Genomic DNA, 11,681 nt, shown 5'->3' with positions numbered 1-11,681 from the left:
GGAGAACAGTGACATACGTCTGTCCCCCCAGCTTGTGCCAGGAGCCAGACTCCACCTGACCCACTGCCTGCCCCTGCCTGTGTGACGGTCCCCAGCTGGGCAGAGCCCTGTCCTCTGGGCTCTGCATAGTTGGGTTGTTCTGAGGCCAGAGAGAAATGGACAAACACACCTGGAAGGTGGGGGGCCTGGGTTTGAGGCGAGGTGCTGTCACCGACAATTCTTCTTTGAGACTCGGCCTCCCATATGTAAAGTGAGGAGAGGTGGAGTGGGTGGTCTTTAAGTGTCGTTTCTGGTGGGGAACCGGGCTCGGGAGGGCAAGTCTCTAGCCACGTGTCAAAGGTCAGGGTGGTTTCTCCACACAGCACTGGCCTGGCACCCGGGGGGCACTGGGGTTTCAGCTTGGGGGAAGGGGTGTGTGCTCTGAGAGCCGGCCTCACTGGGATATTTTTGGGAAGCAGACTTAACCCCTTGAAGTGAGTGCAGCCTGAACCCCGGGCCGCTCTGAGGGGTCAACCAGGTCATGTCCACTAGGCATAGAGTAACCCTGAGAAGGTTCGTGCCCACGTCTGGGCAGAGGTTGCCCCTCTGCCCATCTCGCTTCTTGGACAGGTGTCTCCGTTCCTGGTTTTCCTTCTCTAAGTTCACCTGCCCCGATGACCTCCAGATGGGGCGGGAGCTCTGTGTCCTCAGGGTCTGGGCCCGGTGGGCTTAGTACCCCCAGACAGCTCTGTCTCCCCTGAAGTACCCCCGGTGCGCTGGGGGCAGCCTCTCCTTCCCGCTAGTTGGAGCTGGCCTCTGTCCCTGCAGATTCAGTGTCCTGCTGCAGACATGAGTGGGTGCCAGAGCCAAGGGTGTGTCAGGCAGGCTGGGTGAGGACCCCCGCCCCCGGGGAAGGTCAGGCTGGGTGAAGATTCTCCGCCCCCCAGAAACAGTCAGGCTGGGTAAGGACTCCCCCGCAGGGAGGGTCAGGCTGGGCAGAGCCAGGCTGGGCTGGATGTGGCAGCTGAGTTCAGGCTGGTGGCTCAGGAAGGTGGGCTTCAGCGGGAAAGGGAAGACCCTCCTTGGCCAAGTGCGGGTAGAGGGAGGGGAGGTCTGTGGGGCAGCCGCCTGCACCAGGCTTCACAGCGGGTGAGCCCTGGGGCCCGGTGGCCTGGCTTTGCTCCCTCCTTGGACCTTGAGCAGGTCTCTGTCCTTAAAATTACTGGATGGTGTTGGTCACAAGGCCGTGTTTTTGCGGGGGGAGCAGGGGGGAACCCCACCTCACCCCCAGTGTCTGCTTGGGCCCTACCCAGGTGGGGGCCAGCCTCCGGGCTGTTAGGCCAGGCAGTGGGGGTCCTGGGAGTCTGCCCTGGTGCCTGGCCCCTGTCCATGCCTTCCCGCTGTGCCAGGGGCCCCGGGCCGCAGCCCCATTGAGGTCGCCAGGCACTTCCCTTCTTCCTGGGCTCCTTCCCTGGGTCCAGACGCCTCTGTCCTGGAGGCAACAGCTGTTGCCGGAGAGGCCCCTGGGAAGGTTCCGGCTGCCCCCCGGGCCCACCAGTGTCACCTCCTGCCCGGTGGCTTTCCCATCAGAGCCCTGGCCTGGCCTTTCCCAGAACTGCTAGTTCCCAATAGCCCTGCCCCCCAGTGCTAGCGTGGGAGCCTCTGGGCCCTGATGGCAAAGGGTGCAGAGATCAGGAACTGGCATCCTGCCAGGGTACGCGCCTGGCTGGACTTCCCATTAGGGAGTGGTATCTGCAAGGCGGCAGGAAGTGGCCTGGGCCCCATGGTAAAGGTTCACAGGGCCCGAGGTGCAGCCCAGCCCGGGCCAGCAGGAGGTCGGCTTCCTGGTCTGAGAGGCTGGAAGGAACTCGGGTCTGCCTTTGGCCAGGGGCACCTACAGCAGCAGCTCAGACGGGCAGAGGTGAGTGAGATGGCGGTACCCACTCAGAACTCTGCGTCTATTTGGGTTCAGGTCTGTGGGTGTCACCTGTGTCCTTATGCCCAGGTGTGCTGCAGCCTCCGAGTGTACTGGTCTGGTCACCAGCCACATGGGTGTCCCAGCCTGTCCACGTGTCTGGGATGATTAACCCATGATGTTACTTAGGACTGTCTGGTACGACAGAGGTCATCCCCTTTCCTGGGAGGGTTTCCCCTGAGCTTTCTCCTTCGCCCCCCCCCATACCAGAGGATTTGGGGATTTGTAGCTGGTGCCCCAGGTGCGCCCGACCTTGGGGACACAGCACGTCTGTGCTGGTGTCAGATAAGCCAGGGTTTCTGTGCTGTGGGAGAGTTCACGCGAGCACGTCTGGATCCTCGTGGGAGAGGGTGCTGATGGGTGGGGAGTGTGCACTTTTGTCCATGGACCTCGGTCCCAAACACACGTAGCTGCATGTGTGTGTGCATGTGTGTACACTCGTGCTTTCCCGGTGGAGCCTGGTGCTGGGGTGGGAGCAGTAGTCATGCACGGGAGCCTCTGGCTGGAGTCCTGCGATGGGTGCTGATTACATGGACTTTTAAAGGTGTCCTGGGAACTCTCCAGGATGTGAGTGGGGGTGAGGCACCCACGTCCACCCCAAGCCTCTTCCCATTATGTAACTCGGGAGTGAGCCAGGGGCCGAGCCCAGGGACGTGAGGCCTGAACTGGACACTGGCAAGTTTAAAACATTTGCAGGGGATGGAGGCAGTGCCAGGGGCCCGAGAAGACCTTTCCCAAGAGGGTGGGGGGTGAGTTCACGGGTTCCCTGTGCAGTCGCTCCGGCTGTGGCTGGCCCGTTCTGTTTAGGGCAGTGAGGCCCAGAGGTGGAGGACATGCCAGCTCTCCTGCAGCACCGGCCCTCGCTGGCCTCTGACACTGTTGGGCACAATGACAGTGCCCAGAGTAGAGGCTCCATGCTGGGGACCTCATTGACACCGGTCTCTTGGTCCAGTGCTTCCACCTTGGAAGGGCAGCTACCACTTCCCGGCTGGTAGAAAGGGTCCAGATGCCCCTGGGAACCCAGCCCCGGGCTGCCAGGCAGGCCCACGAGGGTGGCGCGGCTGGGACCTAACCAGTGCCTGGGGCAGTGGGCGATCCCTGCAGGGGTGCTCTGTGCAGGCAGGTGACCCTAGCTCGTCCCTCCTTCAGCTCCACCCCTTCCAAACAGTTGGAGCTGTCTGTCATCCATTGAACAGAGCATGAAAGAGCACGAAATCACGTTTCTCCTCTCGAGGTCGGCAGGAAGCCGGGGGTGGAGAGCAGGTCATGCTCAGCGTCCGCATATGGCATCTGTGACGACTGCACAAGGGGAAGGAATGGGGAGTTGTTCTACAGCATGGACCAGCGGTCAAGGACCCGAGGGGACCTGGTGGCATGAAGGGTCCTCCCTAAGCTGCCTTGAGCGCCCTGACACTTTGTATTGTGGGGACAGCGAAGCCCAGGGAGCGGGGATCAAGGACTTTTCCACCGCCCAGCCAGGTGATTCCCCTTTTTCCTGACTGCCCAGGTGGAGACACCAGCCACAGTTTGGGGCTTTGCACCAGCTGTGACACCTCCAGCTGAGCACGGGCTCAGGGCCCTGGAGAGGCCGGCAGCCTGGCATGGGGCCCTCGTGGGATCCTTTGGGCACTGTGGCCTGGACTGCAGGGAGATGGTGCTGTGCCCTTCTCTAAGGCCTTACCGCTGCCAGAATTCACGACCTTGGGGACGCAGTGCCCATCTAAAGCAGAGATGGTGGTCCTCAAGTCGTAAGAAGGCTCAACCTCTGCCCTTCAACGGGGTTACCCCTCCTGCCCATGGCACAGCCCACCCCCCTCCCCACCCCCAAGGACAGGCCCCACGTGAGCCTTCAGGGATCTTTGCAGAGACCCTGGAGGCTGGGCCAGAGGCCACTGCTGGGAGCCTCTTGGCTGAGTCTGGTGTCAGGAAGAGCTCCAAGTCTCAAGTCAGTGACAGAGGCCCTGGGTGTGGGGTGACTGCAGAATGCCACCCCACTTGGCCGACATGGGAGCCCCTGGGGTGCAGGGGAAGAGGCAACCCTGGAGGACAAAGGACCAGGAAACCACCCAGGCAGTCGGGTTCTCTGGGACACAAGGCCCTAAGGGTCCTGGTGAGGGACGTGCCGGGTATAAGGCCGTGTGTGGGCATGATGGTGTCCTCCTCGGGCCTCAGTTTCCAGATAAGCCTGGAGCACCTCTGCAGGCTGTGCCAGCCCTTGGAGCTGCTTGGTGTGGCCAGCACGGGGACCCAGGGACCTGGTGCAACTCTCTGGGGGTCTGAGCAGGGGTGTGGTGGTGTCTCCTGCAGCCATGGAAATGGGGTGGACAGAGCTTTCCTCCTCCAGGTGTAGCCTGCACACCTTGCTGTGGCAGAGGGGTCACTGTGTCCCCGCCTCAGGCCTGTCCTGGCAGACTCCAGGGGCAGCCCCCCTGCCTCCGGCCGCACACCAGTTCTGGCTCTGGGTCAGCACTGCCCCAGCAGCTCAGCCTAGGCCTGTGTGTGGTCACTGGGTCCCTGTGAGCAGCCACCGTGTGTCCAGGCAGCTTCAGCCAGAGGGCGGGATACAGCCTGCAGACAGGACTGGACGAGGGTCTCGGGCACCCTGGGGATGATTGCTGTGCCCTGCGATCTAGACTGGACCCGCCACCTGACACTAAGTGGCCCTGGCACGCTGCATCCCACTTGGGGATGTCCAGCAGGGGCCTCTCCAGAGAGGCTGGCCCAGGTGGGTGGCTGGCTGGGGTGGTAGGTGCCCCCCGTCCGTGGGGGCAGGCCCGTGAGCTCGGTGAAGGCCAGGGTGGTGATGGGGCCCCACCGCCCACCTGTGTCCACACCACTACTGCGCTCTTCCTCCCTGTCCTCTGGGCTTCTGGTGCACAGAGGAAGCTGCTGAAAACGTCAGTTTTGATGACTCTCCAGTTTGAATTCAGCTCAGTGATGCGTCTGAACTTCCACTCGGAACGTGACGTGACGTATCTCTGAGGTGCAGCGAGTGGCCACGCCCCTTCCCCAGGAGAGGGTGGGACCCCAAGAGAGTCCTCCCCCAGCTGCGGGCTTTTTTTTTTTTTTTTTAAAGATTTTTATTGGGGGGAATTGGGGGAATGGGAACAGTGCTGGGGAATTGGGGGAAGGGGAACAGACAAGTTGCTGTCATCTTGTTCTTCAATCTAGTTGTGGAGGACGTTGCTTCACTGCCCCAAGTTGGCACCATCATTGCGCTCTTCTCTGGCGAGGCAGATCAGTCGCCGGCTTCTGGACGGCCGCTCACTGCAGCTGCTGGCCGCTCACGCTGGCTGCTGGCTACACACGGTAGCCCATGGCAACCCACTGCCACAGGGACTGCAGCCTACGCCGTCGCCGGCGACTCATGGCAGCCCAGCTCCAGGTTGAGCTGTTGTTCAGCATCTTAGCTGTAGAGGGCAGTGTCACTGGCCCTCATATGTGGGATCCGAACCGGGGCCCTCTGGCGTCCCAAGCGAGTTCTTAACCATCGTGCCACTCGGCCGGCCCTGCGGGCTTTTAAATTATTGTGCAAAGGAAGCACTTAGGTCGCTGTCTTGTGGTCAGCAGAGACGTTTGGCAGCTTTCTCCTCGCCTGGGCACTGAGCCCAGCGCTCGACTTCCCCCACCTTGGTGACACTGCAGTGTTCGCAGGGCTGTCCAGGACGCTGGGCTGGGACGTGTGAGCTGTGCACACACATATGCACAGATCCACACGTATACCCGCATGCACACCTATACACACGCACACACACCCACACACGTGCAGGCACACCTCCGCCCCCAGAGCCTGTGTCAAATGCGGCTCTCCATTCTCCTTGGAAATTTTGATCTGAATATGAACGATTGAAGAATGCATCTTAGGAGAGGGACTAAGTCCCTCAGTCACACTCCAGGCCCTGGACGGTCAATCTGAACATGACAAGTAATCTGGTCTAAAAGGAGCCCTGCAGGAGAAGGAACCTGCTCCCAGGATGTCACATGACCAGGCTGAGAGCAGGCCCCTCCTCCCCAGGGCCCGCCCAGGCGTGGGCAGGGACCAGCCTAGGCTGTGGCCAGGTGACACTGGGGGTCGGTGGGTGGGCCCTTGACTTTCTCATGTCCAGTAACAGGAATCGCACACCCCCCTCAGCTTCTGGGCGTGGCATGTGGATGATACGTGGCCTTTAGCCCTCCACCACGCCCCAGGCTGTGGTCACTGAGCAGTGGGGGCCATCTGTGCCTGGCGTACTCACTGGGTGCCCAAAGACACCACCTTCGTTGGAGACCTCTGGAGCCGGAGTGTGTTTGGTGTTTCACATCAGTCGGTCCCATTGAAGGGTCGGGCCATGGGGACCTGCTCACAGTACCGCGTTGTCCCCAGCCAGTGGACATACAGGCGGCTGTGGCGGGGGCCGTGCCCAGGCCGCTTTGTGCCGGGCGTGTGTCCTGGATAGAGGCCCGGGGTCAAAGAGCTGCTGTAATGTCACAGCAGGTACATGGCTGTCGGCGGCTCCAGTGCTGTCACTCATGGACGTGGGCACAAGAGCATGGAGTGCACACTCTGCCCTGCGTATTTGTCACCGCTCGGCTCTGCACGCCCCCCGCCCTGCGTGGTTGTGACCACGGCTCTGCTCCCTGTGACAGTGAGGCAGAAGGTCTGCGTGCACGATGACGTAGTTTTTCCTTCTCCCTCCTTGGAGCTGCTGTTTGCCTGTCCTTTGCCAGGTTTCCCTCATGACTGGCGGGAGTTCCTGTGGTGACGGGACCTGATCTCCGCTGCAGAGACCTCATCGCTGCTCCTTCCTTTTCTTGATGTGTCTTTATTTAAACAGCTGCGTCTTGTTCTAACGTGGACATCGATAAGCCTGTTTCTCTATGCGTTCTGGCTTTGTGGGCCTTCTCGACACCAAAGGTATTTCCTTGTATTCCCCACCAGTCTGTTCCCCAGCTTGGGGCCACAGTGGGTCTTAGCCGCTGGGATGCCTGGTCCCAGCGCTGGCCCTGCTGAGGTTAGGCGAGTCACGTCACTTCTCTGTGCCTCCGTGTCCCCGTCGACACCGCTAGGACTTGGAGTCAGCCCTCAGACGGTAGAGCTGCTCTCATCCCCATGTTGCCCCCTTTTTCATTCCTAGATGCCCTTTCTCTGCACCTGTGCCACAGCCCAGAGGCTCCATTACTGTGGCTACAAGTCAGCCCCCTCAGCTGGCAGGGCCAGTCCCGTCTCTGTTTTTTCCTCATATCCGTCTTGGCTGTTCCTGCACATTTATTCTTTGGTATGAATTTTGGGATGAATTCGTCAGGTTCTGAGAATGGCCATGTGTGTTGACGGGTGCTGGGTCGCTTGCCTGCCTGTCTGCAGCCATTGGAAACAAGGCTCTGCCTCCAGTTAAATCTTGCTGCTGGTCCGAGCCACGCTCTGAGGCCTGGCCGTGTCGCGTCGTCACGTTTGTCCTGAAGGTTTGGCCGCGTGGTCACATGCTGTCGTGCATTCTGATCGTTTTTCAGCCGACTCTCTTGGGCTTTCCAGGTAAATGATTATGCCGGCTGCAAACAGAGCTCATTTGCCCCTTCCTGGGACTCGCTGCTGGGAGGCCCGCCCATCGTGGCGGGCAGACCTGCACCCCTGACTTAGTGGGAATGCCTCCAGTTTCACCGTGGCTGTCATGTTTGCCTAGATTTCTGGTTGCTTCCTTTTGTCGTTGTGCGTCAGTTTAAGAATGTTTTTCTCTGTAATTTACTAGCAGGTTTTGAATTAAATCATTTTTGTGTTTCTGCTAACGTGATCATGGGGATTTCTCTCCTTTAGTGTGGTGAAGTGCGTTGCATGTTTTCTAGAGCAAATCCTGTTCACCTTTGACGGCGTGGTGTTGTTTTAATACACTGTGAGGTTCCATCTGCTAGCAGCTTACTTAGGGGTTTTGCACCTGGAGGCCATTAAGAGAGATTGCGTGGTGTCCGCGTCTGACTTCGGCCGGCCTTCCAAATCAACAGAGTAGCTTCTGTTTGTTTTGTGCTTTGCAGTGTTTTGACTGAGGTGGCAGATGCTCACTATAAAACTGTCAGGACCTGGTGCCTTTGGCCAGAGAAGCAGGTCCTGACCAGTCTCCCTCCCGTCAGTCCTGCTGACTGACCGCTTGACCACCAAGGGAGCAGACGTGGGAGGGGCACGGAGGGGTCCCCCTGGCCACCCAAGGACAGCGCAGCCTGTCGGTAGGCAGATGGCTCCAGTGTCAGGCCGCCTGACTCCCACCCCAGTGGGCCCCTTCCTAAGCTGCAGGACCTCGGTGAAGCTCTGTGGGCTCTGCGATCCCAGGTACTCATTGCATTAGAGAGTCCTGGATCTTGGCTCCGCCCTTCAGTGGCGTGGGGCGCCTGGCACGCAGCTGGCACCCCTGCTGAGGCGCTCCCTCCCGTGGGATTGGAGGGCCAAGTCACGCGTGCACAAGCCGCGGAGGCGGACTGCCTGTTGTGAGTGCCTGCGTGTGCACCGCCTCTAGCATCCGGGCCTCTCTGGCTGGGTCCCGTTGGTCGGCACCGAGCCTGAGCTCCCCGGAGGGGCCTCCAGCTGACCTGCACAGGGCACGGTGGGGAGCTGGCGCTCAGGGTCAGGGACTTTGTCCACGGGAACTAGGCCAAATGGCTGGCTGACCGGCCCCAAATTAAAAACTGACGTGGATGGAGCCTTCGTGTACCAGGCACTACACTGAGCACCTGGAACTGACTCTTTCCTTACACCTCCACCATCGGCCCGTAAGGGTCGGTGGCATCAGGACATTCATTTACAGGCTCAGAGAGGTGAAGTGACTTCCCCAGGGCCACCCAGCATGGACTGATAGGGCAGGACTAGGCCACACTCAAGTAGTTGGGACCCTCAGCTGCTCTCTGGACCTGGCGGGTTTGTGCTGATGGACCCTGAGACTCCCCAAAAGGAGCAGGGGCTCCCCGGCCTTGCCTGGGAGGGGCACTTAGCTCTGCCCTGACTCTGGGGGGTGGCGAGTCCCACAGATCAGGCTCCATACCTCATCCTGCAGGCGAGTGGGGGCTGGGGAGGTGGGTGCCTTCCCAAGCCACAAAAGCAGAGTTCTTGCAGAAATCAGCAGTCCTTTGGTGCGGCCATCACACAGAGGACAAAAGATAATGGGCGTGGTGTTGGGGCCCCAGACTTCCTCTGGGACCCCCTTGAGTAATATAAGGAGGAGGGAGTGGGATGGGAGAGGAGGAGGCGTAGACTGTGAGGTGACCCCTCTGTCCTGGTGGCTGTGCCGGGGTTGTATTCTCACGACACCCAGACCATCTCAGCTTCTTTAAGGACGGACCTCCCCTGCGCCCCACTCCCGAGTGCCCCAAAGCTCTGAGTGACGCAGACCTTCGGGCTCAGGGAGAGGCCTCCACCAGACCCCGGTGACAAGGCGAGCAGCTGCTCACGCCCCTCCCACAATGGGCGCCTTTCCAGCAGACCCCAGGGCCCCTGGTTCTCAGCCAGCACAACAAACAGGATCGTGTGGGTTTGGGCTCTGCTGGGGGATGAGGCAGGGTGCCAGGAGCGCAGCTCACCACCCTGAGCTCACGTGAGTGTCCAGTGTCACAGCCGCACTGTGAGGGTAGAGGAGCAGTGTACCCTTGTCACCCTCCCCGGGCCACATTAAGGAGGTGACAGGCCTCTTGACTCTTGGTGACCTTCCTTCTCCATGGCCCCATGAAACAAACAAGAGGTCCCACCCTTCGAGCTCTTCCATGGGCCCTGCCAAGTCTGGACCTTGTGGCCAGGAGAGAACCCAATAGCTCAAAATGGGGGGAGGGGGTCGATAGCCATACCTAGGGGGCTGGTGGGCTCTTGGGGTTCTGCCGCTGAAGGGGCTTTCAGCAAGAAAGGGGCAAAACCAAGAAAATACAGCCCCTCCCTCTGGCCGTGAGGCTCCCCGTGGCCCAGCCAGCTCGTGACTGAGGAAAAACACGCAGCACGCTGATGCAATTAGGAAAATGTTATTTTTCAAATGCTGCCAGATCCTCAGGGTTGAACCAGTGACCTGGGAAAACAGCTTCAGCCTAGGACGGTCCTTAAGCAGCTCTCAACAGCTGTGGGATGGAGGTGCTGACACCTGTGTACAGCTCATCTGGGGGGCCAGGAACGTGAGGTGGGCCCTGGGCGGGGGGTGCTCAGGGGATGTGCCCGCCATTCCTGGCTAGAGGTGAGAGAGGATGGTCCGCAGCACCTGCCTGCCCGCGTGGACCTCGTGTTCCAGGTGAGTGGCCCTCACTCCCGCCTCTGGGCACTGCCTGCCCTCCATTTTCCAGCACAGGCACTGAGTGGTCAGCAGACTCCTGCACCTACCAGGAGGCCAAGCCAGCTCCTCCGTCCTCCTGCTGCCCTCCTGCCAGCCGTGCAGCCTTAGGGGTCAGCCTGACAGGGTGGACAGCCCCCTCCCCCCAAGCTAGTCTGCCTCCCTGGAGCCCCTAGAAGGGGCCCAGGAGGCCCCTCCCGAGTCACCCACACTAAAGAGTCATAGCTGCCCTCCTGGGGGGTCTTGGCTCCTAGAGGAGCCGGGTGAGGGTGCTCAGCCCAGCGGACAGAGGCTGCGGGGAGAGAATTCCTGCCTCCCTCTCACGAGCACCGGCCGGGGCTATCTGAGGGGCAGCACTGAGGGGTGGCATGGGGCTGGGCTCACCTGGACAGTCCGGTGATGCCAGAGGACCAGGAGTCCAGGGTGCTGTTTGGGGCCAGGAGCACTGAGGTCTCACCTGAGTGTTGCACTCATGCCGACAGCCGGGGCCTCCGTGTTCCCACCTGTTCTGTGGAGATGGGTGTCCCCACAGCATCCTGTTAACGTGCGGCTGCTTTGCTGGGTCAAGTGCCACCGGGCTGTGATGGGGCATGGGGTGCCTAGCCGTCCTCTGGTTTGGTGGGCAGAGAGGCCCTGGTGCCAATGTCTGGACGGCTTTGGGGCTGCTGCCCCAGGAGCCTGGGAACTGGGAGCCTGGTGGCGACTCTACCCCTGCCCCCACCTGCTGTGTATAACTAGCCAAAACTCACCTTGATGTGGGGATGGGGGCAAGAAAAGTGGGAGCCCTGGAAGACCAGTTTTTGAACCCCAAAAGGCTGCTGATTGATCACCAAGGACCTTGGTATGGCCCCTTCCCCTGCTCCCCACTGCCAGGGGCTCCTTAACTCATGTGATTGGGGCAGGGGTCTCTGTGCCCCACGGTCCTGATGACACTGACAAGGGCAGCTCAGGACCCAGAGCTCAGGACCTCAGGACCCCCAAGGACACCCCTGCGGTCTCCTGATCCTATCTGAGCTGTGTGGCCCGGGGAGGCCCCAGACAAGGGCCGCTTCTCCAGTCTCCTGGTCACTCCCCAACCCCCAGCAGCCTGAGGGGCTGAGAGGAGGTCTCTGGGGGCAGAGGTGGGTGTCCTGGACCCTGAGGAAGGCTGAGCCGTCAGCCAGCCTTGGCAAAGGCTGTGTGGCGAACCTGGGCCGGCTTGCATGGCCGTGGTGGGGGCCCAGGGGTGGTGTGAGAGCCTGCCTCCGAGTTGGCGGTGACAAACTTTGCAAGTCCCGGAGGCGCCTCCGAGTGAGGCCGGCAGGTGCGGGGGGCATGGCGGCCGCAGGGGCGCACTGCTCGGCGGGCAGGGCGGAGCGACCGGGGCAGGAGCGCAGAGTGTGCGAGATGGGTCTGCGCGGGGGGTCGCGAGAGGTCTGCGCGCAGCGAGCGCGCGTGCACGGCGGGGGGCTGCGCGGGGCGCG

General features: G+C 61.1%; 1 protein-coding gene across 3 annotated transcripts in view; it reads left to right on the top strand.

The window, feature by feature from the left end:
* The first annotated feature begins 10,107 nt into the window (after positions 1 to 10,107).
* Positions 10,108 to 11,681, top strand: part of KCNT1 (potassium sodium-activated channel subfamily T member 1) — a 55,604-nt gene continuing 54,030 nt past the window's right edge. For all 3 annotated transcript variants that reach the window (XM_019640301.1, XM_019640287.1, XM_019640331.1), the window contains exon 1: positions 10,108 to 10,179. In XM_019640301.1, coding sequence (XP_019495846.1) covers positions 10,136 to 10,179 — 44 coding nt within the window. In that variant the 5' untranslated portion in view covers positions 10,108 to 10,135. The remainder of the gene's footprint in view (positions 10,180 to 11,681) is intronic.

Source organism: Hipposideros armiger, unplaced genomic scaffold (assembly GCF_001890085.2).
Source record: "Hipposideros armiger isolate ML-2016 unplaced genomic scaffold, ASM189008v1 scaffold_3, whole genome shotgun sequence".
NCBI lineage: Eukaryota > Metazoa > Chordata > Mammalia > Chiroptera > Hipposideridae > Hipposideros > Hipposideros armiger.
This window is presented reverse-complemented; position numbering and strand designations above follow the sequence as displayed.